This window comes from Xenopus tropicalis, chromosome 1 (assembly GCF_000004195.4).
Source record: "Xenopus tropicalis strain Nigerian chromosome 1, UCB_Xtro_10.0, whole genome shotgun sequence".
NCBI classification, from domain to species: domain Eukaryota; kingdom Metazoa; phylum Chordata; class Amphibia; order Anura; family Pipidae; genus Xenopus; species Xenopus tropicalis.
Genome location: NC_030677.2, coordinates 45,773,531 through 45,800,936, shown reverse-complemented (window position 1 = coordinate 45,800,936; position 27,406 = coordinate 45,773,531). Strand labels below are relative to the sequence as shown.

The 27,406-nt window shown below is 36.3% G+C and overlaps 1 protein-coding gene across 8 annotated transcripts in view; it reads left to right on the top strand.

Annotated features, from left to right (window-relative positions):
* tenm3 (teneurin transmembrane protein 3) overlaps positions 1-27,406 on the top strand; it is a 580,699-nt gene that overhangs the window by 485,495 nt on the left and 67,798 nt on the right. For 5 of the 8 annotated variants that reach the window (XM_031895444.1, XM_031895442.1, XM_031895440.1 and 2 more), the window contains 5 exons: positions 108-308; positions 4,406-4,591; positions 16,978-17,004; positions 20,615-20,632; positions 21,711-21,857. In XM_031895444.1, coding sequence (XP_031751304.1) covers positions 108-308; positions 4,406-4,591; positions 16,978-17,004; positions 20,615-20,632; positions 21,711-21,857 — 579 coding nt within the window. The remainder of the gene's footprint in view (positions 1-107; positions 309-4,405; positions 4,592-16,977; positions 17,005-20,614; positions 20,633-21,710; positions 21,858-27,406) is intronic. The other 3 variants (XM_031895448.1, XM_031895443.1, XM_031895441.1) reach the window with 2 other exon arrangements.

The following is a 27,406-nucleotide window of genomic DNA, read 5'->3' as shown; positions in this document are numbered from 1 at the left end:
GGGAAAGTATTTGTGCTCACCAAAAAAATCTATTTTTATAGTATTATGTGTAGTTATTTTTCTTTTAAACATTTATTTTTTCATTTTTCCCTCTCTTTTTCCAACAGCTGATTGCTTAGACACATTTTGCTCTTATCATGGAGTATGTATTCATGGGGAATGTCATTGTCATCAAGGATGGGGCGGAAGCAACTGTGAAATTCTGAAGTCCATGTGTCCAGATCAGTGTTCTGGCCATGGAACATACATTCAGGAAAGTGGAAGCTGCACCTGTGATCCCAACTGGACTGGCCCAGACTGCTCAACAGGTAAGTGCATACTTTTGTTGGTGGGAAAGGTGGTAATTTTTTTATTTACTGTATAAGCTTACGGATGCAAAAGGATACTTCAGGAAATAAAAATGGGCTCCATTAAGGCATAATGGTATAACAATAATAGGTCAATGCCTTTTAACCATGTAGCCCTCATTTGCTCTGTTCTGTAGGCAAGAAGGGACATTTTTGTGTTCTATTGTTTCCTTACTCATTATTCTTCTGTAATATACTTAACCCTCTGTTTTTATTTATTTCATAATATTCAATTCCTTTCCCACCGCTTCATCCATTAAAATGATTCATATGGCCAGGGGGTCAGCCAGAACATTAAGTCTATCCAAGTGGGTAACATCCAGTGACATTTTAGTTCACCCTTTCATTCTGCGACAAACAATCTGTCTTTCTTTTATTCTTTAATCCATTCTTTTTCATTCTTTCTTTTTCTGAATCTGAAAAACAACAATGCACTTTCGGCACCATCATTTTACTAATGTGAGATCAGTGATCTCACATTAAACTCTCTTTGTTCAGGGTGTAGGATAAGAAAATATCTAGTAACATTTTTATATAAACAGTGTTAGTACTTTGAGTGCAGTACGCCAGGAGAATTTTTTTATGGTTCTTTTATTGAGACAACTAATTCGTACCTAGAACAGAATGTAGATTTTCTTTTTTAAGTATAACCTTTTGAGGTACACATAGACTTAAAAACACGGGGTGACCTTCAGACATCTATAATCATGATGTAATAAATCCAAGCATAGAGAAGCAGTTTGTTCTGTCGCCAAAGGGAAGGAATTAGATCTCTCGCAGTGTATAGGTTGAAGATCAACACAGCTTTCCTCTGTCTTCATAAGCCGTCATTCCATTAATTAGACCTTCAATTCCACTTGAATTAAATTAGCTCTAATTAATAAGTTCATTACAAAGATTGACGCACCCTGTTCAAAGCTTGTGTGCTAAAAACTGATAAACACCTTCACCCTAATGAAAAATTGATTAGATGGAAGAAAAAAGGGTACCTGTGAAATAAAGCTCTCTCTCCTACCGCCAAGTTGATATTCTTCGGCTTTGAAGTTAATCAAACCATCATGGGTCTCTTAATAAGAAAATGAACACTCTGTAATCGGAAAGATTTTTTTTTTCTAAAGAAATGCCTTTAGAATAGCAATATATTATAGTTTTGTAAAGTTAGTTACTTTATAGTTCTAAAGAATTCCATTTTACTGTGTTATCACAACTATACAAATACTAAGGGACTGCAGTCACAACTGTCACAAAATCTGTTTGATTGATAGATAGATGCAAACATTCATGATTAAAGATGCATTATTTTCCTTTTTTTCATGGCCTTATTTGCTAAGGAGCAAGTATCAAGCGTTATGGCTCTAAAAATTAATATTTTCACTTTATTATGGCCACAAATAAAAATTACATGTTAAATGCATCTTGTGGCTTTGCATTCCTTATATAGTAAAGTCAAACTTTCTTGTTCAACTTCAGGCTGGAATTAAGCACTCCGTTAAAAGATCTGATACGTAAAAAAAAAATATATATTACAGCAAAATCATAAATAGAGCTGTGGGTGTTCGTGTGCTTTTACAGCCTCTTTGAAAAATTGGCTTTTAAAGTGCCGCCTAGAGGAAGTAGGATTCAGTATGTAAGAGGCTGAATTATTACCTTCTGATCTCATCTCTTTTATAAACCCTTCAGGGCTCCACTGTCAAACAAATACTCTTTTTTTAAAGGGGTTAAATAATCAGATATTATGCAATTTTAGCAGAAACATTTTCCCTTCACTTCCGAAGCACCCCTTTTAATTCTCTTAGCCCCATGTCTATAAATGCAAAATTGAATGCTAATGAAAAAACTGCCTTGTATTGTCCTTGTAATTCTGTTAAAAAATATTGGTGTGTGTGTGTATATATATATATATATATATATATATATACCCACCTTTAAAATATCCAGCTAAGATGGGGCTGAAAAAATACATCATCTCACCCTTATTATAAAAAGAAAGCTATTCATAACGTTGTCACCTATACCATTGCTTCTTATGGCATTATAATATATTGCTCTGTGAAATCACATGTGAGCATACTTCTGCTGTATTGAAAGCTCTGCTTGCACAAGAGGTGTATAAAACACTGCATTCTGGCTATATGTATATATTATTATAACAAACCCCTTGCGACCTGGACTTTAATGCTTCCCCCACAGTGTAAGGTTAATCTACACTTCCTATGTTAGCGCATATGAGCATCTGGGATACATGGTCCATTTATCTCTGTTCGTGGCAAGGTTTGCCCATGAGCTATAATTATACAGCCATGGCTTTTGTCAGCTTTGCCTGTTATTGCAATAAATTAAACGGAGGAGCAAGAAGCAATGCCTATTTAAGTCTAGAGGTTACGGCTTACCTGCAAAACAAATCGAAGGAAAAGCACGGTCCCACATGGACTTAATTTAACTAATTGAACACATAACTATAGTATGAATAATAGGTTTCCTGAAGATTCTTAAAACCATATCGGCTCTCGAGGAGTGTTGTTGGTTGGACAGCAGAGATGCCTACCAGCAAAACAGGGCTTCTGTGTTAATTATATTCTCTTGCTCAGAGCTTCTACACTCATCAATGTTCATGTAATGAAATGGATTACAAATGAGTTTAATTGATCCTTTTGGGTGAAAGTCTGATCATTTAACTTCTTTGGGGAAGAAGACATTAAAGCCTGCACATTACTAAGGTGTAATATTCATTTGGAATCACTTGAAAACCATAAAACCCGCAGCTTTAGAGGCTCACAGTACAACTATAAATATTAAAACTAGAAGCTGCAGCAAGTTTTCCTATGAATGTTCATTTGTTAACACTACCATCAGGGATAAAAATATGTCATCCCTGTAATTCCTTTCCTATTTCTAAAGAAAAAAAAAAAGTAAGTGATTAATCTATTGCTATAATTTTTGTTTGCCTAGAACTGATTTATGTTTGAGATGAAGTATACTGAATTTAAAAATACATTTAACTATATTTAGTCGTGCCTGTCATTATGCAATAAGATTTTATTATTCATTTTATATTCATTGTTATTCATACAGTCATGAAAATATAAAGAGATTATTCTGGAATTCACATGTAGGATGCTATTTTAGAATACTTGGGGGCCTACATGTAATTGAGGCCAAAATGTTCTCATATTTATTAAGGGCCAAAATGATTTGTCATCTGGTTAAATTATATCAGAAAAAAACTGTGTAAAGCATCTTTTTTTCCAGTGTAATTTACCAAAGAAAGTGAATGAGAGGCAAAATTAAAAGAGTTATCTATGATAATTGCCTTGGTTATGAGGCAAGCAGGAAATTATTGCCACAACTAGCTATAATTTATATAGAAACCACATACACTTTGATGAGCTTTATTATAGCCACTGATGTAACAAGTGTAAGGATTCAGCATTTTTGGGGGTAACCCTCCTAAATGTCACATCTGCGGCTTTAATAAAAAGGTGAAGCTTCAAAATTGACTTTGAAGTGTGTGCAGTTCCTATAGGTTGTATTTGGGGTCATATGGTGATATCCTGCATGGTGATATATAGTCATATCCAACAACCTCACATGAAAACTTTATGAAAAGGAATATTATACAATGAGAATAACCACAGAAATTGGTATACCCTCCTCTGGGAAACATTTCCTTGTATTATCAGCGCTTTCCAACTAGAAGAGTTTGAAATCTGTAAAACTCATTGTGCCCCATTATCTAAATACTTCAACAGTTTTTTTTACTTTCCTATTCATTTTTCAAATTTTAACATTTCTTCCTCTTCTTCAGGCCTTACAATTTTTGTTGTTGTTGCTTTGACCAATACTGATTTCTAGGTATCTTCTAAAAATATTAGTAAAGCTGCGTCTCTTAAAATGATGCTTCTTGTTCTAGGTTCCCAGTCACCTACATATCAGTAAAGCCTTTATTAAAATCTCACAGAGGATGGCCACAATGTGAAGTTCTTTTTTCATGGACTTCATGACATCATGTTCATTTCTAATGTTCTGTAACTATTTTTTTTTTTCATCTTGATATTTAGAAATTTGCCCAGTAGATTGTGGCACTCACGGTGTGTGCATGGGTGGAGCATGCCGTTGTGAAGAAGGATGGACTGGTCCTTCCTGCAATCAAAGAGCCTGCCATCCCCGTTGCTTGGAGCATGGCACCTGCAAAGATGGGAAATGTGAATGTAACCAAGGGTGGAATGGAGAACACTGCAATATCGGTAAGCTGCGCTACATGTATTCTAATTATTCATTAGAACGAGGCCCTCCATTGTTGGTAAGCTATGCTTATTTTGTTCTAATTATTAATTTTCAGAATGGAAAATGTTCGACCCAGTCATAAATACACAGGAGGTGGGCATAGTTGATTACTTATCTTTTACTTTACCAGATCCTCAATTGGTATTGTTTAAAAGGAATAGATGCACTCCCTTGGTGGATGCTGAGATTTGTAGATCAATAAAAATTACAAATGTGTAATTAGTTCTTGGCAAAAACCCAGGAATCAATCTGGCAAGCAAGCTTTAGGATTATCGATAAAGGGCTCCTGGGTAATATGTTTTTCAAGCTGGGGTTCGAAGATGCAACCATTCTTGAGCCAGGGCATTAAAATCCTTTGTACTCTATAGTCTAGAGCCCATGAGCATTATATAACTTAATGGTTAAGCCAATGTGAGGCTTTATTGCATTTCTGGTGATGTCCAAGTATCCTCCTAGCTTCCTGTCCTCCTTCATAGTGTAGATCGAAAGCACCAGCCTCTTTCTACTGCACTGAAATGGCCTGACCTAATATTTCATACTATCAAATGACTGTATTGCATTGAAAGTGCCCTGGTTAATGCATATAATGTTACAATTATGTATAACAGTAACATTTTAGGTAATTTGTATAGTGATGTTTTAAATAGATGAGGGTTGAAAAGTCACTTTGCATGTAAATCTGCATTCAGTCCCTTGTTAGTTAATCTAGACCTTGACTATAGTGGGAGGACATTTTTGTTAGGACAAAGGGAATGCTGCATTGTGGCTAAAAACACACCACTGATTGTTTGACGCAATGCTTGCAAAGTTAGGTGCTATAAATCTAAAAATAAAGGGGGCACTGACCCAAGTAAATTACATTTATATTTTGGAAAGGAGTATTGTATGTGATACATACGGAGAGATTTGCATTTGCTTCATATTTCTTTTCATGGTTCTAGATATTCCTTGATATTCTATTCTAGATATTTCATTATAACACAAGCGTGGGATTTGCATTTGGGTGGGAAGGATATAAAGCGTGGTTAAGTCAAAAGAACTCTCATTGCCTGAGGCCGTTATGGCTTGGGCATGTCTCATTTAAACACAGATCTAAATATTGGCATTTATATTTACTAGTCTTGTTAATCATGTTAGTCTCAGATGGAATGCAATTACTAATTCCTTGCAGATAAAACATAAAGGTCTGCTCAGGTTTTCAACATACAAAACACAACATCTAGTGTAAAGAGCCTGAGAAGATAGTTGACTTGCATAAGCTTTCTGGTGCAGAGAATCACAAGCATAAATAAACTGAATGTAGAAAGCCACAGTGCAGTTTATGTTTATTTTATTGGCCCTGGAGAAAGAAATCCCTATTTGCCAACATTTTATAATAATTTAGGCTTTTATATACCATATACAGTACAAAAGTTCTCATAGTGTTCCACAGTTATGTGACTCTCCAAATACAATTACATTATTATTACTACTTTATGGACTGAAACTGCATCCTAGTCAGAAAAGACTATTCCTTTTTGGTTGGTCTGAAACTCACATATTTCCAGGGACAGAGATTAAAATATAAGAATTGTCCATACAAATTAAGGACAGATGGCAACTACAGGATTCTGGCTCTACTTGAACATACATTTTAAATAGGAACTAAAACCTAATGGTCCTGTTTTTTATATTTTTCTGTTTTCCTGTACTGGGTTAGCACAATTTGCAATGTAGAAAATAAAGTGGCCCAAGGATAACTGTAAAATAAATATTTGTTTTAAAAGCAATGACTCAAAAACCAGTAGAAGTCATAATCCAAATTTTTCTTTGTGGGAGAATACTATTGATTGTGTTTTCTTTACTCAAACTCTATAAACATGATCCCAGTGATATAGGTTCTAGGCAAAACAGAAGGGGAGTGTCCCAAGGCAAACTGATAAGTAATAAGGTTATAGAGTAGCATGTGTAGTAGTAGCGGTATGTAGAATACTATGTAGTTGTAAGATGATTTGTCTTGTGGGGCTTAGAGGCATACTAACTCGATACTGTTAGCTGGAGAATCACTGTTTCAATGCTTATCCAGATAAGGGCATCACATTTACCAAACCCTCTGCCTTCAGCAATTGCTTGTGCAGTTAATCAGAGCAGTTCTGCATGGCTTTAACATAAAACAACGCACTAGTATTTCCGTGGCTAGCAAAAAACTCAATTGGCCTAAAATTCTCCACTGACCAAGTATAGTATTCCAAGTAAGCTCATTCTCTCTGATTATATACAAGACTGAGACTATTTTTTTCTGAAAATGGCTGATCATTGGATTGGAATTTAGCACGTGTAGAACTGCATTATTATCTCGAAGGACAGATTAGTGCAAATCAATGTAGATATGACTTGGCATGAGTGTTTAGATTTATCGTAATGATGGTGCTCGCTGTAAAAAGCTCCGTAAATATGACTTTATATAAATACAGTCCACTATGCTATCCCAGGGGCAAACAACAGTCTCTTTACTCTGGCAGAAGAAAATGTGCATCCATGCATGACTATCAGAGCATTTTGGCCGGATCCTGGTTTTACTAATGGATTTATCTTCATGTTTCTCTGTAGACTAGAGTGCAGAAAATGCAGTGATTTAATATATTTTCAAAGCTAACCATATTTATCAGGCACTGTGCATTTGTGATCCAATTATGGATAAAGTAATGTGAGAAACATTGAATTATAAATTTTTTTATTAATCAAGGAATTAAGAAGATGTGATGATATGGGATTGGTTTAATTAGTCTTCAGTCATTTTTCCAAAAATGTAACCTTGGTCTTTAAAGGGAATGTTCACCCTTACATGAATGTTTAGCTTTTTATAAAGGGCCTTGTATAAACAAATAGCTCTTATTTTTTTTTTATTATTAGTTTTCATATTCTCTTTATAAATAATGTCTGTTTGTTGGGGTCACAAACTCACAAACTGCAACCAAAACCAGTATATGGGCTCACTTTCATTGCTGTTCTTATTTTTTTTTATTATTTTTGCTTGTCTTTCTTTTAAGACCCACTCACATTGATTTAATATTCTGGCTTCCAAACTGCTGCTTGGTTGCTAAGATTAATAAAGCCCTACAACCAGATAGCAGTTAAGAACTGCAGAAGAAGCAGTGTAAATATGTAAAAAATGACAATTATATATTGTCCGCCCTGCCTCTATGCCTCAAACAATTACTTTCACTTCCCAGTCTGTACTTCCTAGATGTCATTGAACTTCTCAAATTCCGCTTCCTTCCTTACCACCTATAATTGTTTAGCCTGGGCATGGACATCAGGTCCCACATTCTGAACCATTACCAAGATTTTGGGATGATGATGAAGTTTATCTTAATAATAGTGTCCACAAAATGGTGCATGTCTGCTTGATGTGCATTTCTATAATTTATATAATGTAAGCAAAGTTTATTTTACCTGTCTGGCACAATAGAAAATAATTTGGAATTATATGTTTGGGTGACAGGTCCCCTTTTAAACCTGAGGAAATGCAAAGAAGGACCCATATAACACCCACTTTTCTGTGCTCCTCTCATCTATACCAATCTCTGGCTATTAGGGCTTTGGGGAGATAAGCAATGTTTAGCAATGGAGGAGAGAACTTGTGCAGGACAGCCATACTATTATAGAGTCTAGACAACATAATATCTAAATATCTAAATATTTTTTAAAAAAATTCAAAGTACAAAGCAGTTGTTATGTAAAAATATAAGGACTTTATGAAGGGGGCATTCATTCTCTAAATGAATCCCTCATCTTTGAAGGGATGTGGCACCTTCATTTCCACATATGTTACTAAATTACAACTGTCAAGTTCTCAGCAACTGTTGGCTGATAGATTTGTCATTCACCAACACAGTTTCCAGACTTATGACCTCAGAGAAACCTTCTCCTTACAGTCTCTTGAAGAGAAACAATACAAAACATAGGACTGGCCATATTAGCACTGAGTGTTTTATGCGTTGGGTAATATATCTCTTTTATTTAATAAAGCACAGAAGAACTTCAGTAAAGTATGATGTGTAATTTATTTCTCTACCCAGAGGGGGCGGAATTATGTCTTGTCTGGGGAGCGACCACTCTGACTTTCCTCATTATTGTTATGCACAAGGGATCTTTAGACTGTTAGTTTGACAAAGTACTTGCAATGAATAGTGTTTATGGCCTTATGTTGGAGGACAGATTACGCAGGTAGCACAACAAATTCTGCACTGGGCAGAGTCTGGAGATAGGACACTAAAATATAGAAAGGTTAACGTCATTGTATAGTGTCACATGGGAACTCCACAACTGCAATGGAAAATACTAAAGCCTGTAATGCTGATTTAACTCATACAACGCCATGTCTGAAAGCTTGCTAACTGTTATGTTGATACACTGTAAAGCTGCTTCAACATATATCAGCCCCTAGAAAAGGATTCTGGGAGTTAAGATTTAGCTGAAGGGCCATGGAGTAGACAGCCCCACTGTGAATTTTTTTATGAATATAAAATGATAGATAAAAGCTTGGGAATTGCTTTGTCAAGTTTTGTCCCAAACTTGTTAAAGTCTATAGGACTCTGAAGGAGGTATGAATTTAGTCCCTATGTCCCTTGTGACCTGCAGCCTACATTCTCTGTGCCTCAGAAACTCCAAACAACATGATATATATTATTTTTTTTTATGGTTTTATGTCGAATTTTAATATCCTCATAGCCAATACAATTTAAAATATAGTGAAAATAGTGTATTTTACAGATTATTTGAAAGCACAGAGAAGCAGTGTGTATAGCAGATATTCAGTGACGTGGCGCAATTACCCTACACACACAAAAGTAACCGAGGCCTCACCCCATATGTACACATGCTTTCCATTCATTTTTCTAAAGGCCTTTATTCTCACTATGGTGACCGGAAATAAAAAGGAACCTTCATTACCGGAACATTTGGAAAAGGCCACACTGACAGTATTATGTTCCCAGTTCACTGGGTATGGAGATCAACATCCCAGGTGCTATGTGCTTCCAAGAAAAAAGGATTGAAAGGCTGAATAACCCTTTCAAGCCTTTGTGGAAATAGTAAATATTTAATTCATAAAGCCTTTTGCAAACCATGGATGATGTTAACAATAATATTTATATGAGCCTGATTTTTTATATTTTGAGAGGCAACTAAATTCCTATACAGGAATCTGGTAGCAGCTGTTTTTTCATGAGGCTCTCCTATCAGTATGAAATGAGTAAATAATCATGTTGGTAGGAAGCCTGCTCCATCCCAGAGATCTATGAAATCACAGAGCTGCCACATACTGTAATGCTGTCTTAATACATGAATTATATTCTTCAATCTGACTTGCAAATAAATACATTTGCATGGAGCCAATACTGCCTTGTTTAGATTTGTCAACACCTCTTGCTTTTTTCAGTCTTGAACATTGGAATGGGTGGATATGGCCATCTGCTGTGTCACTTGCCTGCAGCCTCATCACTTAAAGCATGAGACAGGCTACAGCTGTTTAATTGCTATAGTGCTGAACAATTATCTTCCTGCCCAAAATATATATTTATATGTGTATGCCTAGAAAGCATGTGGTTAAGCATAAGTGATCTAATTGTGGACTAATATCATTAAGCTTTCATTAATTAATCCCACATGGAGTAATGAACAATAAAAAATAGGCATTCTTCATTTCAGTAAATGGGAGAAACAATCTATTGAATTTAATTAGTTGAGCGTGATCAAACTATTGTTACTCTCATCCTAAATGTCTGACCATATGTTGTTAAATAAGCTCCATCTGATTCAGTCTGACCCAGGAGTTATACAAATAAGTGAAGGCAAAACACACCAAGGTATGAACAGATAAAAGTCTATGCCCTAAGTGATACGGCTACTCGAGTGTTTTGGGCAAAATCCTGTGCAAAAGAATTGTTCTTGTTGATAAGGTTGATATCAGTTGTGGTTATCTTATATGTAGGGTTGCCACCTTTTCTAAAAAATAAAACTACCCTTTTAATATTTTCATTTTTCCTACTTAAAGATAACATTGGCATCAGGTATGGTTTTATTGGCTAGGTATTAAATACCAACCAGGTGCCAGTAGCCTTGTTGTTATTACTACATACGTCCCAAACTTGCTATATAAGTGGTATTTCTAGGAGTGACAACATGCAGATGTAATGCCTACAAACCAAACATTTCTGAAATCTGTACTAGCCATTTTTATTGGAAGTACTTTACTACCAGTATCTATTTATTGGAAGTACTATACTACCAGTATCTATGAAATAAATCACTTTATATGTGTTAATTGCTATCAGGATTCCCAGTCATTGCAGGGCTCTCCAGCCCACAGTGAGGCACTGATGGATAGTAATGTGTCAATAGTTGTTTAAATACTTATGTAATGAATCCCTTACACTACAAGAAAAGCCTTCTTTAAGCCTCTGTTCAATTGATGAGGCAGTAGATTGAAATAATTTGTGTAGCAGATGCTAGTAGTATTGTTCATTTAGAGCTGTCACTGATGTAGACAGAAGGTAGCCTGTTTCAATCATCACCCTGATACTGAGGCATTGGGGCTAACATGGGCTGCCTGTGATTATTGATATTGCATTATACCTGTAGAGCATCGGAGCTGACACCTTGGTCGGTTAGTTTGTTTTTACAATGCCCAGTTTAAATAATATTATAAGCTAAATATGTTTATACAACTGTATAACTTGGCTGGACTGTGTTGTCTGCATGTTTTCATCATATCTTTGAAACCAGAAAAAGCCATTTATAGCTGTGCTCACAAGAGGCAAGTTATATGGCCTTCCCCATAAAGCAGGGGATTCAGAGAAGGTAAAGCAGAGAACTAGGAAATGGAACAAATGGAAAAGAAAAAACTATAGAGGGCAGTGCAACAAAATAACTTCGAATAGGATTAATAGGTCTCTATGCTTTTCTGCAAAGTCTCAAGCATCAGTCTGACCAGATTTTTTCAAAAATAGATCTGGTAACTGTACATCACTTTTATCCTACTTTTGTACTCAAATATAATAACCTTAAGAGTTTTCAATAGATGTCAGTCAAAAACAGTCCTGTTTAGACAAAAATGGATAGAATCTATGTAAGGGCCTTTCTTTCTATCTTATTACTGTAAAATACTTATACTTTATGGCCACAAGTTATGTGGTCACTGCTTATTATCATTTAAGCCACAGCCATAACTAAATTATACAATCATTTTCTTGACATTTCCCCTGATAACTAGCTGTTCCTTGCCACCTAAAGTAAGGTTCTTACCTTCCTCATGGAAAAAGCAGCCCTGTTACCTTTTCAGCAGAATAATAACCCCATGGCAAAATAAGGTCTATTGGTTTGCTAAGATGGGAGTGGGAAAACGTTACTGACCTGCACAGAGCCCTGATCTCAATGCATTTTAGACCTAGTCGCCCCACATCATCTCGTTCATTTGAATAGTAGCAAAACCCACAACAACAATACTCTTGGTTGTGGAGTTCCGCATCTTTGCCCATATAGTGTATATAGAATTGCTTATGTACAGGATTATGTTACATGACTCTAACTTGGGTTTGATTTCTTATGACAACTCATTGTGGCCTTTAGCAATTCACTTAATCACCCTGCAGCTTAGTAAGACTGTACGACTTATTGCACCCTAATAAGCTGTGCCTAGCACTGCACATGTATGTAGAACTACATACAAATAATAAAGAATATACACATTTTAAGCAATATTTTTTAAGCCATTAGAGTTTGAGAAACATCTGTTTTTCTGTTACTTGTGAAGAATGCAAAAAAGAACTGCTGTAACTTTATTAAGCATTGACTTCACCTCGTGAGCTCCAAAAGACACTCAAATCCATCATAGTGATAAAGGCTATAACCATTGCTAGGAATTTACTGGGTATCTCCTCCTGAGTTAGTTAATTTTACCTGTCACATTTTGTATTATTTTCCTAAAACATCTGGGATAACCGTGGATCACAAGACAGCACAGCATGTTTCGAGTTGATAATGGCTCAGAGGCAGGTTTTGTTGGAACTGGAATCCCAAGACAAGCTTCCAACACAATATGCGTATCCATGTGTGTTTGTCTTTGTAAAGTATACACTCAGAGTATTCTCCTGTGAGCAATGCTTCCTTCCAGTGGCATATGTATGCTAGCAGCTCTCAATGGCACCCCATTGTTTCCTCTCGTTATGGCTCTGCAGTTCTTGAGTTTGTTGTGCACTGTGGATATTACACTTTGTCTTGTATTTCCTCCCAGTGCCTCTGCTCCTAATGGCCTTATCGAGTCGTTGGTAATTACGGGGAATAAAGCCACAAGATTACATTCATAGAGGGGGAAAAGAGTATTATCGTGAAGCAGACCAGGTAGCATAATAATGCAGTAGAATACATAGGAGTATAATTAGACATTATGTCTGGCAGTGGGGAAAACAGCAGCAATGCTGAGTTTTTTTAGCTCTGGTATTCAAAAACTACCAAGCCGCTTTCTGTTCTGTCATTCAGCACGATTTTTCCCGGAGGACTCAGCTGTTAAAGTGTCATGTTTGTGAGAGGTGTTTGCATGTTGCCATAATGAAATGTTCATTTGATTTCTGCACAGGATTTGTAAATAGGAAATGTTATCATTCTGATATATTGTGATTTCATTATGTGTCGCGTTTCTAACAAGATGCGAGTTTGTTTGGCACCAGATCATTTTTCATAGTCTGCAAGGATTCCTCCTGTTGCCATTCTCTGTGTCTCATGTTCTCATTGGTCACGAGGATAAACAATTTTTTATCATCATCATTTATTTATATGATGCCAGCACATTTCACAACCTTGTTTGCATAGTGTTCTCTATAATATAATGGTAGCAATAGAAACGCTAACTCTAAGGTTTAATGTTATGGAGTTCCATTTTAGAATTGCAAAGGCTGGATTATTATCTCAGCTCTGGACTGGAGTTAATTCGACATCTCTGGCAATACCACACTGTTGTGTTGGACAAAAATGAATGCAATGAACATTCCGAGTGCCAGAAAAGTCACAAAAATCTGTGCAGCAAACATTCTTGGCTTTCCTTTCTCTGGCTCGCCATTCATCCCAGCCAACACAATTTGCCAGTCCTTTTAGCAACAGGTCTATATTTTTGTGCAGATTACTTAAGCTAATTGGGAAGAGAAAGCTCTTGCTGTTCAGCTTACAAGTATGTCACTGGATAAGTCCAATTCTTCATTCTTTCTCTTTAGTCGTTTGACGAATGTTCAGCCAAATTAATCAGAGCAGATTTGGCTGCCTCTCCCGAGCCTACTACAAACTAGCAGCACAATCAAAGTCCTGCTGCAAATCTGTCCAAATTATACAAAATGCTCGGAAAATACTACACTAACAGAAATGTTAAAACCTACTAATAACATTTGAACACTCACCATCTGACATAATAATTCTGGTGAAATGTATATAAGAGTTACCACTGTTTAGTGTATTATGCCTAGAAACAGGTTCCTGTTAGGATAAGAATCATTCACATTCGATTAGGATAAGAATCATTCACACGGTGCGTCTGGATAAACTCAGGGCTAAAGGGACAGATATCTACAAATGCAAATTGTGTTACTCCTCTAATCCTTTATGACAAGATAATCAGTAATAAAATAGTGCGGTGAACACCAATTAATGAACATCAAATCAATGGGCATGCTGTTCCTGCTGATTAAAACAGCAGCTGATTGGAATAAATGGTTTTAATATACTTATTCCTAGACTCGTTTCATTTTATCATATCTAGTGAATCTAGTGCATGAATAATCTAAGAATGATACCTATGTGCCTGTTTAATGGGATGCTAATAGCAGTCATTAGAGAAGGCCACGATCAGAACTTCTAATAGGAGACTGGCGCTTTCTGACATATAATGTGCCCTGCAAAGGATGTTTAGAATAACAATGCAGTGTGACAAGTGTAGGACCTGTGCCCCCCCCAGGATAATGCAGAGATCTGTATAATGGACTTAACTACTTCACTGCACAGCAGAAAGCTATAAATTTAAGTGAGTAAAATGCTTCTTATGTGAGTAAAATGCTTCTTAACTTCCTATAGTCAGTGATTGACTGGGAGCCACAGGAGTCGACTCTTGAGTATTTCCATAGAAAATCATACAAATGGGCAGCACTCACATAGCACTCACATGCCTTTATTTCAATTCTAGACATGGAGCAATGTTTTAAGCCCACCGGTTCTCTTGAAGCTGGTTGAAGGACCTCAAGGCTTGTAAAATTGCTTTGTGCCCAGGAGGGCAACAAAGGCATTTTAACTTTCTGGGAGTTTTGTCCATCTGTATGATTTTCCTTAGAGAAGAAATGAAGGGATATGCACCATATTAAAAAGTGGTATATGTTGGGTTTGTATGTCCTGATAAGAAAGAAACCCACTGGTTAAAATAACTCTGAATCACTATTAGCCAGAGATTGTGCCAGATGCTGGCTGCATGGAAGTTTATTTACAGATGATAGGTGTCAGCCATGAGGTATTAGGTAGGTAATACAGTACAAACCAAGACTTCATTTTCAAAGACAAATCTTTGCAAACATTACATAAAAAATGTTTTGGTTATTGTGATATTTACTCATCTATTTTTTACTCCTATATACATTTAAGGGACATAATGTGGGTAGGTGAAAGTTCTGTGCCCCCAATAGTCCTTAATATAGTCAGATAAACCGTTGCATTCTTCCCCTTTACTTGCAGACATTTTCACATAATACATATTTGCTTATATGAAGCATACAGCTTTAGGGTAAGGTGACTCAGACATATTGTAAGCCTGCAGATAAGCCCATACGCTTAAAAAAAATCTTCTCATTGTGCCTGCACCCAGAAGCATTAAATCCACCCAGGTGCAGACATGCAGCTAAATATCCGCCAACAAATGTAAAGTCTTGCTTTAGTTAGTGTATATGGCTGTGTGAGCCTGCATCCTGGCGGATTCAATGATTCCGGGCACAACAAGAAAGTGTATGGGCGTATTGTCAGCCTGCGCTCATCCACAGACTGACAATATCCCTGTGTGACCTTACCCTTACAAAATACTTATTGACAGATGTTTTTACATATGTGAATTAAATGTTGGATCTCTGCTTCAGTTCAAAACCATTCAATACATTTGGTATTGTTTAGCATGCAGATAATGAGTAGAATTTCTAAAAGTCTACAAGGATTTTAAACTGCATTTATATATCCTTTATCCGTAGAAGCACAATTCAGTTCAAATCACCTAGAATATCATTCCGCTGATAAGCTCTGCTCAGTGTATGTAGTCCTGCTGCCCACAATTGCAACACACAGCTTTGGGTTGTGCTTTGCATAATTGTCCGTATTTGCTTTCATGAATTACTAGTTTGTGTAAGCGTGCGGTAGCATTATTGCTTTCCAATATGCCGATTACCCTTGATCCAATTCAAGATACTGACCATGTAAATTGCAATACTCATATTGTTATAGTCTACCTTGCAAGAGAGAGCTTTTAAGCATCTCTGTGGTTATTCTGCTGTAATTTTCATTGGTAAGTCTTTCATGGAAATGTACAGTAAAATCAGATTGCATTTTTCCTGCTGTGATTATGTGTGTTATTACACAGGACAAAACCAGCAATCAGTGCAATAGGGGCTCATAAAATACCTCCTTTTACAAAGGCATTGTCTCCGATTTTGTACCTTATATTCAAGAATATATTTTTTTCAACATTATGATTGCTCTGCATATGTTTAATAAAAACAAATGTTTGTTTTGATTCTTGCTCTTGTTAAAGGGAGATAGAATGGTCTCTTTTGACTAAGAGGGTGCAACCACGTTAGGAACCTTTACAGGAAGTGCTAAACTGCTGCTGAGGCTTTAGTTTCAAGCTTCCAAATACTTTTTTTTACTGCTAATTAGGTTAACTCTAAGTTCAGCAACCACTGTCACATAAATGGTGCGTCTATTGCCGGTAACCCACAGCATTAGCACTGGAACTCCCACTTTGGCTGTTGCTGAATATAGACTTCTTATGGGATTTAACGCTAAAATATTGGGTTTGGTTTGGGGGCCCTAGGTAATAGGGAAGGCTGGACTTCAAGTCTGAAGGACAAATATGTTAACTGCCAACATGTCCACACAATATGAAATGTTTAACAATATGAAATTTGCATTTATGTATATTTTCTCTGTCCTGTTTTAAGCCATGTAGGTGCACTTTTCATTCTAATGAAATATATACTGCCTCTAACAGCACTAGCTGCTCTCTGTCTGCATGGCAATACCTGTCCTGAACTGTCTTGTCTTGTTCTCTTCCCTCTTTCACTTTCTCAAGCTCACTATTTGGATAAGATAGTTAAAGGTACTGTATTCTTCTTTCTTTCTTGTCTAATCTTAATACATTGGAGTAAATATAAAGCAAGTTATATTCACCCCAATGTGTATGTGTTATATTATCCTCAACAAAACACCAGTAACACCAGTTCTGCATTATTGAGTCTTCTTAATCAGACCGATGCTGTTTCTGTGTGCATTATTACATGTCTAGCATTTGCTGACTTTATTTTTAGTATGTGTTATTTTCAAAATGTGTAAATGCATCCATTTTGCTGGCTCTTAAAGTGATAAAACACTGCATCTCTAGGTTCTTTTCTAATTTCTTGCAAAAGTTCCACAAAAGATAAATGTTGCTAATGAGCATTCGACGGCGCAAGGTGAATTCCTACGTCTGAAATTTGTCATAAGCAAATCACCTTTGGTGCAGATTTGCATCAGAAAGCACAATGAGAAAATAATGATTATTTTGTGGAGGCTTCTTGCTATTTCTAAATGACAACTTCCTTGCTGAGTATTATGGGAGTTGTAGTATGCTGTAACTTGAGGGATGCAGGTTCCTTACACGGACATCTCAGACACATGTTTATTTTTCCTCATTTCTTCTGCTCCTTAACAATAGTTTTAGACCTCAAATCATCAGTGATATAGACTGTTTCAGCTTTTCTAGCTAATTTTGCTTCACTTTTCTAGTCATTAGACATAGCTGTGTTTCTAGTCATTAGACATAGCTGTGTTACTGTACCAGTGTGTTATTTCCTTTCCATTTACTTTCTTGGTTACCTTTCAAATCATCAAAATGGGTTTTGCTATATTTTCTCTCGCTTTCTTCTTTCTTTCTATTAGCAAAACCAGCTTGCATACAACCTTCTGATCCCCCTGTATGCCTTGTTTTTTCCCTCGACCATCAGCCAAGCTCCCACTTAATGCCCATTATTTACTTTAATACAAATATCTCCATTAACTATAAATTGCTAAAGGAAAAATTAACTTTAGTAAAATACTAAACTAGAGCACCTAAATAGGATTTGAGACTAATAAACTATATTTATGTTCAACTAATAGTAAAAGCGTTAAATGTTTTTATATGAGGGAAAAATGTGGCATTCAATGTTGTGTATGGCATAAAAATAAAAGCACTTTTTTTGCAGAAATTTTGCATTTTGTCTCGTGCTCCCCCCTATATATATTTTTCGATTGGAAAAAGGTGTGTATATAAAATATTCTGTATTTGACAGAGCTAAATATATATGTTTTTTCCTTATCTTTATACTTTAAATGCATAGAGCATTTTTTTTTTATAAAATACTTTTTGAACCAGTAGATAATTATAATTTTTCCTGACTGAAGATATGCAACTGGCATTTATATTATGACCTTGTTGCACCCACTATATTTCAGTTTCTTTCCTTTATTGTCCTCTGTTACAACGGGTCACTGACAAAGATTTTTTCCCTCTTGTTATCAACCTATGGGAATGAATGAATGCCATAAGGTGCCCTCAGAACTGGGAGAAGGATTACTTTAGGAAAAAGAAATAGACATAGTTTAAAAAACAAAAAAATAATTAAATAATTATGTCCTATAAGCTTCAACAAGTATTTAAATATATAAATACATTATGTATAAATTACGATGTTGAAGATCATCAGAAGTAACATTGCTACTACAGGTATGGGATCCATTATCCAGAAACCAGTTATCCAGAAAGCTCTGAATTATGGAAAGGCAATCTCCCATAGACTCCATTATAAGCAAATAATTCTAATTTTTAAAACTGATTTCCCTTTTTCTCTGTAATAATAAAACAGTACCTTGTACTTGATCCCAACTAAGATATAATTAATCCTTATTGGAAGCAAAACAATCCTGTTGGATTTAATTAATGATTAAATTATTTTTTAGTAGAAATGAAGTATGTAGATTCAAAAGACGCCTCTTCTGGAAAACCCTAGGTCCTGAGCATTCTGGATAACAGGTCCCATACCTGTGTATACTTTCCTTGAGAGACTGGCTATCTTGTGTAGTCTCAGTTCTTCAGTGAAAAGTCTCTTAAAAATCAAGAAATATTTACTAGAAAATGGCTGGTGTAGCCTGTTAGTCAAGCTATAGAGATGTGAATCAGAAGAAGCACAGAGTAGACTAGCCAGCCAATAGTATTATGAAATCACAACCAGGCAACAAATACACCCCATATCCATAAATGAAGAAATGAATGTACCCACCCACCCATCATTATATTTACCTTTTTCATATGCCAATTTTCTTGATTTTACCCTAATTACACGGAACATCAAATATTAAGCAAAGATTCATAAATAATACTACCAAAGTCACCCTGGCAAGCTGCAATGCAAGATCTTAGCTGAAGGCAGTCATCTTTAACTGCAGTTCATGTGTTTTTATGGAATAGGTCAAATCATTAGAAAATTTGATTAAAAAAAAAGGAAATCTAAGAGCATCAAAGTTCTTTGTTCTTAAAGATTTTGTTTAAAAATGTACTAACACATACTGTAAGTATGAAAAGGCTTTAACCCCCAATAGATGATTTTATTGAAAACCACAGACTTTTACATTTAATGGTATAGCATATTGAAACCCCTTAATTTCAAGTATTACAGAATGTGGCTATATCCCTTTTCAGCATAGAATTCTGTGGTTTGTTAGTATTCATTTTGGATTTCTTAAAGATGGCCGCCATTGAAGCCCCTCTTAAAGCTGCAGTAATGTGACTTTTTCCTCTGCATCTCCTGTTCCCTAACTGAACGTGTGGCCTGTGCATGTGTATATTCTTGACAAGTTGCCATTGTGTCTTTTGCAGTATCATTTAATTTTTTTACGTGTGCTTAAAATGTGCTTAAAATGTTGCAAAGACTGGCATAAAGGTATTCAGGGAAAATTATTTACTATATGGGTGAGTCCTTTCACTTCACTGTCTCTTCCACTCTGCTCTGTAAACCAAATTGCTTAATCCTCCAATTAACGTCACATTGGCCTTCAACATGAGTTTAGAGCACACGCACCCCCCCCTGAAAAGGTTAAAAAAAAAGCTCCCCATCTCACAAAATCCTAATTATAAAAGAGAAAAAGAAGGTCATTATAATATTTTGTGTAAAGTTAAGCTGGAATAAAAGTCAATTAGGAACCAGAATTTTAAAGAAGGAATAAAAAGGAACGGGGACATTTGGTTTTATAAAGTGCCTAGCATTTAATGCTGCAAGTTAAGCACATTCGGCTCTCCAAATTGCAAAGACAACTCTTGTAATAATTAGACCAGAGTCGGTGGAAAAGTAATATCCTAGTTAATAACTTTTAGGGAAGATGTCTTATTGTTCCAAAAAATTCCAAAGACTCTTAACACACTTAACTATTGAATTCCTTGAGACACCTAGGTCCTCCATCTAGTGAGCGGATCTGGAAATGGGAAGCACTATCATTATGGACCAAACCATTCAGTTAAAACACAGTGAAATCTATCATCAGCAAAGAGGCCAGAGACTGCTATGTTTTGTTATTGTATTCTTGCATCCTTTTGTACATGTATTGTCAGACTGAAGACATTTGCTCCATTTTAATCACCGATATACTAAATAATTGTAATGGTTTCATAAATTTTCCCTTCTTGCTCATAAAAGCAGACAAGATAGGATATAAAGGTAACGCTGCAAAAGCCTTAGGGAGACTGTCACAAAAAAACCCCCCTCACTTTCTGCTATCTGTCTTGAAGCACGTCACTACCGTGTTTTTGTTGAGTCTATCAATGTTTTCTCGTGGTCCTTCTGGTATTTCATTTTGTCTGTCCTGAGTAACCAAATTTGCACAACTCCTACATTTAGTTCAAAATCCTGTCAGTCCTGTCACATTCGTTTGCAGCCTGATTCCCCCAGTGAATGTTAGTATAGATGCTAATCTGCTTCACTTTATTTCTGGGCTTTGCTTCTTATGTGAAAAAGGAATGTACCTGCGTCATAAAGTATCGTCAACGTAACTGGCAGATACTTTGTGCAGCACTCAAAAAGCACTGTAAATTCACATGAAAACTTTATCCCGCCAAAAGATATTAAAGGTGTCGTTCATCATATAAAGTTCAAATTTGTCTGGAGAAAAAGATTTTCTTCTCAACTCCCATCCTTATCCCATAAAAGCTGAATTAAAACAAGTACTTTTGATAACTCACATTAAGTTATATACAAAACATTCCCTGTTTTTGGAGGGCCCCCCAAACCTGTGCAAAATCAGAAATTTGGTTTCCTGTCCATGAAGTGTTACCTGGAGGGCTGCACCTTTAAATCCACCACCTCTAGCTGCAAAGATCTCACATAACATTATAAAATGTCAGATGAAGTATATTGTACTTCCAGAAATTCTATTAATATGAGAGTGGATGACATTATGCATGGCAACACAAATAGCATTACTTTCTGATTGCTCTGCAGCACATCCACCTCTACCCACTACTGAAAAATGAAATTTTAACAAATGTTTGGGAAAAAAAATAAATGAACATCAGAAAAGAATGCTTAGATGTTTAGGTAATGTCATTATAACTCCAATTTGATGCGCAACTTAAGTATTTACAATCCATTCAGAGTGACAGTTTGTGCTATATTCATGTGCAGTTACAGTGTTTATGCTTAAATAAGGCCTGTAAGTGTCAAATGTTTGTTTTACAAAGGGGTGGTGCTTTGGATTTCTGAAGTCACTTGGTATGTCCTTATGTCTGTGTCTTTGCAGATGGTTGTCCAGGTCTTTGCAACAGCAATGGAAGGTGCACTTTGGATCAAAATGGATGGCACTGTGTTTGCCAACCAGGATGGAGGGGCACCGGCTGTGACGTAGCTATGGAGACCCTTTGTGCTGATAGTAAGGACAATGAACAAGGTAAAAGGTCTCCCTTTCTAGTTTCTACTCAAATGAAAATGTTATTTGAATACTTTTTAAAAACGTGTCCTAGAATAATGATTTCCAAGATAGTTTTCTTTATTTCTGTACAAATTGGAGAAAAACATGTATGGAGTACACAAACATCATTTTTAATCGAATATTCTATATTAAATGGAGTGGTGTTATCCAGCGAGTCCCAAAACACAGCATTGCCCTTTTCAGTATTGTCCTACTTACATACAAACAATTCTTCATTGAATACACAACACACTTTGTTATACAGTATATAATGTTACTTTCTTAGCAGTTAGCTTATTTAATTTTTTCCACAAACATATATAATATGGATAATGATAATACAGTAGCAAATTGCATTAAAGAATGAAGTTTTAGATAAATGCACTTTTAAAAATGCTAAATTATGTTTCAGGCAGCTGAAAGACTTTATAAAACAAAACAAAAAAAATTCTAGCTATGACAAATGGCAAGGAACAAAATTGCAAAGAAAAAAATATATTGTCTAACTGCTTATTTCAGACTGTCTTGGTAAGTGGATATCAGCCATGAGAAGTTGCTTGGCAACAGAGTGTTCCATAAAAGAACTGTTACACTGGGGCTAGCATTCTCTGCCTGTGATAAAGGATTTTAAAGTAAAATTACTAGTTTTGTTTGATTTATGCCTTCGTTATATTTATTTTATTACAACTTCTTGCCCTTCTTGACTGTAGGGAGGTTAAATGGGGGTGCTGGCACACTGTTATGAAGAGAGTTTATGATTCAGTAGAGTGTAAAAGAAGATATTTCCTTTTTATTATTAGTGTTACTTTCCCCTTAGTGTGGATAAATAAGTTTTAAAGCATAAGAGTAATGTCACATGAGGAGATGTATCTGTGTTTAGATGCAGTTGTTTCTCTAAGTGATGGAATTGGTACCAGTCAGAAGACAATTGGATTGGCTAAAATAAGGGCAGGCATATGTGATTTTTGCCTGAAGACATTTTGTGGCGATAGTCTTGAAGGTGTGCCATATACCAGTGATTTTCCCACTGCTTGCTTCTCACTGTTGTGCATTTGGATGAACATGACAAATCTAGGGTTACCCATGGCTCTTGCTATTGCTCAGTGTGAAGATACATGCAGCAATCTGCTGTTATAGTGTACAGAACTAATTGTGTGAGTCCTTAGAACTGAGAAACCCACTAAGCCTCAGATAGCATGGGCACCCCAAGTGGTGAGAATGTTGGCAGATATGCTGGAACATTCACTACATTTGTCTTTTGGATACCTTTTTATGAAAATAGTCTTTTAAAATTGATTTCTTAATAGGCCTAAAGGTGGACATTTGGTGTGGCATTTGGTGGCATTTGATGTGGTTTCCTAATGTGCTGTGTGTTTCATCTAGTTTTATAGTGTTTTCCTGCAAATTCATTGTTTCTGTATATAACAGTTTATTTAAGAATTTCCTTTGCTGATGCCACTTTGGCACCTTATCTACTAAATAATGATGTGTATTCCCTTAGAAAGCATTTCAAAGGGGAATACTGCATTTTATTTGGGCACTTGATAACTGTTGTGGCTGTATGCAGGTGAAGCCGATTGGAGTGGGTTCTTCATATTCCTTTGTATAGAGGAGAATTTGTTTATTTTCAGCTTGCCTCTCCTATGCACAATTTGTGGCTGAAAAATATCTCAATGATACATATTGCAGCCATTTCTAAAACTCTTGGGGGCAGCAAAAATTTCAGCAGATTCACCCAATGACCTGCTATAAGTCTGCAGCTGTGTCTCCACACAATTACTTTAACAAGCAGCTTGTGCTACCAACACCTTTTAAGCACCGCACAGCAATCATCTGGCCAAATCTTCTGAGAGTTTCAAGTAAGGATTAAGCACGGCAAACATATATTTTTCTTTTTATAATGTAGTCAACTTACACATAAATACGGCTGATCTGATGCGAAATTCAGATTGCCCTATAAATTTCAGGTGATAGCAGGGAACACTGGCCTCTGCTTAGTGATTCTTCCCCATAAATATAATTTCAGTGTGCAGTCCCCCTAAATACAGAAAATCCAAGCTATCACACAAATTCTCCCTCCTTGGCTTTTCTAATTTTGAATAAAGGAAAAAGAAACCAGCTCAGATCCTTGAAGAAAATGTACAATATAGTGAGTATGGTTTCACAGGTTTATAGTTCTGTATAGGGCTAGGTGCAAAGTGCAGAAAACAGGTGCAAACGTCCATGGTTGTCACACTTTGTGCCCTGCACTTATATGAATTTTTGCAGGTTTCTGCATTCTAAATTACATGTTGCCTGCGTTCTGTTGTACTGTATTCATGAGGTGCTTAGACATCCTCCCTTCCGCTCTCTACCTGTCCATGATGAGCACGTTAGGGAGCGCCAAAGCTATGCTCTACACCAGCGGTCCCCAACCTTTCTTACTCGTGAGCCACAGTCTAATGTAAAAAGACTTGGAGAGCAACACAAGCACCATAAATGTAAATGGAGGTGCCAAATAAGGGCTAAGATTGGCTATTAGGCAGCCTCTATGCACACATCACACATCAGCTTACAGGGGGCTTTATTTGGTAGTAAATCTTTTTCATTTTTATTCAACCAAAACTTGCCACCAAGTCAGGAATTCAGAAATAACTCCCTGGTTTGGGGGCACTGAGAGAAACATCCAAGTGGTTGGTGAGCAATATGTCTGGCACTTGCTTTGCAATTCATAGTAAATGACCCTTTATTTTTTGAGCCCATGTCCAACTTTCTTTGACTTTACTCAGTGCTGTAAGGGATGTTGTCCTGCCACAGCCATTTAACTTTTACCTCAGTTGGGCCGTGTGGTTTCTCCTGTTAGTTATACTAGATAATAGTTGGGACTGACAAGCAGACAAAGAATGAGAAATGCTTTCTCAGTTATACCGAGTCAAATTCATAACCATCCGTCATTCGCTTGGGCAAGTTGCTGATAAACTCCCCTGAAAAATAACAAACAGTGTGTCCCTGCATCTTGGCTGGTGAAAATGAGATCCTTCCTCTGATTGATGTCAGCAGAAAGGCTTGTAAAAAATGCATTTCCAGCTGATTAGTTCAGAACGTGTCAATCTCATGCAGTTTTTATGACCTGCAGACTACCAGCCAGATGTACATTTGCTTTCTATAAAATAACAAAGATGAATTACTAAATGCTAGAATTTCTTCCGCTGCACTTTAGCTCCTATTTCTCAGCAGATTACGAGGAAGTTTCCAATTTTACTTTTTTTGATGCAACCCTAAAGTTATATAGGTAACTTTCTCTAACTACTTCTAAACTGTTTATGGATTGGAAAAGATTCTGTTTCCAGGTCCTTGTAATATTTCCACTTCATTGTCTATAGCCCTGCAGGTGTAGTTGCTGGGAGACAGCAGGGCCATGATATAATAAGTCAATGGGCAGATAATAAGGTGCCATGTAGAGCACCCAGAGATATCATTCTGGCCCCAAGAAAAGATCATGGTGCAATTCTGAGCAATTGGCTTTAGAAGATTTAGAAGATTACAGAGCTGCCCATTTGCAACTGTATCCCAACAAAGTATTTTATGTGTATCCTTAGGTCCTTGAACTGGGAGACTTGTTTCAGGCCACATGCAGACTCCAGACTTCTGTTGCAGGGACAAATGTATGGCAGGGGCAGAAGGGGATTTTCCCCAGGAACCCAGCATAAGAGGGTGACCCTCTGATGTATTGTGTGACAGTTTTCAGTATATGCATTAGGATGTTTAGCCTGCAACCATCTAACTACTGACCCATTGTAAGCCCCAGTATCCCACCAACTGCTGAAAAGCTGGGGTTCCAACTTTTCTCATGAAAATAAACAGCAATGCGAATCCAATTCCAAAGTATAAATCTCTTCATAAAAACATTATCTTTCAAAAACTTTAAAAAAGGGTTGACAGTTAGGGGGAGGCTTAGATGTTACACTTTTTGTGGCAGTTGAAAATCATTTCTTTAGAAACCATAGCACCCCCTGTGGAGCTCATGCAATTTATACCATACACACTAAGAAGGGAATAACCCATTATACATGATACAAAAACCACTATAAACACGGAGCATTCAGCACTTTGAATAAAGAATCTACAAGAGTAGATTGTGTATTAAATAAATTGAAAACTTATAATAAATATTTAAAACTGCAAAGACCCAATCAAGAACAGATATAAATTTATCAAAATCACACCTATATTAATAAACCACACTAGAATTGTATTTATAATTTAAAAAATGGCATTTAAAAAAGGACAATTCCAAATTCCTTATAATTTGAAAATTATTTGCCTTCCAACTGAAGTCAAAATTTTCAAATTACAAGGAATTTGGAATTGTCCTTTGTTTAAATTTTGTGTCATTTTGATAAATTTTTATCTGTTCTTAATTGAGTCTTTCGAGTTTGGCTGCCAACTGCTGTGAAATGCATCAAGCCTGAGCCTCCCCTTACCTGTCTACCCTTTAAAAGGTCTTGAAATAAAGATTGTTTTTATGAAGAGATTTGTTCTCCATTGTGTTTGTCCTTTTAGAGACAGACCACTTAGCTATCTTTTGGTTTCAACTTTTCTGCAATTCCAGAGGACACAACTTCTTTATCTCTTTCCTTCTGTAACTGTATTGGTATTAAATAGTTAATACAAGTCATTTTGATTTTTAATTTAAAATTAAAGCTAGTCACATAATTATGGAGTTGGATTTGGAGGACCCCAGTAAATATATTTATAGATATCATTATTATTAATTCAAATGTTTGAACCAAACAAAGCTTCTTCATTACAAGCAGATCCCCAAAAGCATGTGACTGGCATAGGAATACTTCTAGCACTATGATCTGACTGGAGAGAACTAGACGGTATTCCAAATTGGATCAGAATTGCAGCCAAGTCTGTAGTGTGTACGAGGCCTAAACAAACTCATTATAGTAATCATCTCTACCATCTGGACATCTCACTTGAACCTGTTCATTACTAGAGTCAATTTTTCTACTAGGCAGGATGGCATTTGGCTGCAATGTACCTGCTGTAGGTGTAAAAGGACGCATGCATCTCTGGTGTTAATCTGTGTGTTGAAACGGAAACTCTTCACTGATTCTGCATTGCACAGAATAAAGCCTTTTAAATGAGACAATAGACTGTGATCTGCTGTGCCTAAAGGTACAGCAGATAAAAATCCATCTGATGACTTCCAAACAGGAGGCTTATTAGCTGCCTTTTTACTCTCCCGAGCCTGTCAGCTGTTTAAGCATGAGTACTCTCTAGCAGTCCTCCATGCAAACTTAACTAGACAGTGAATTGCACGTTGAACATTATTTTGTTGTATCTGACTAATTTCGACTGGTAATGCGTGCATTCCGACAATGAGGATATGTTTTCTTACAAAGGAAAGTAACACTCCTGTTATTTCATACAATTAACTCCTCACTTATCCAGGCAACTCGTAGCTCCAAATGCAAGCAGAAAAGTATAACCTAGCAATGAAAGTGTTATTATAGTGCAGGAGACATAATCCAGTAGAG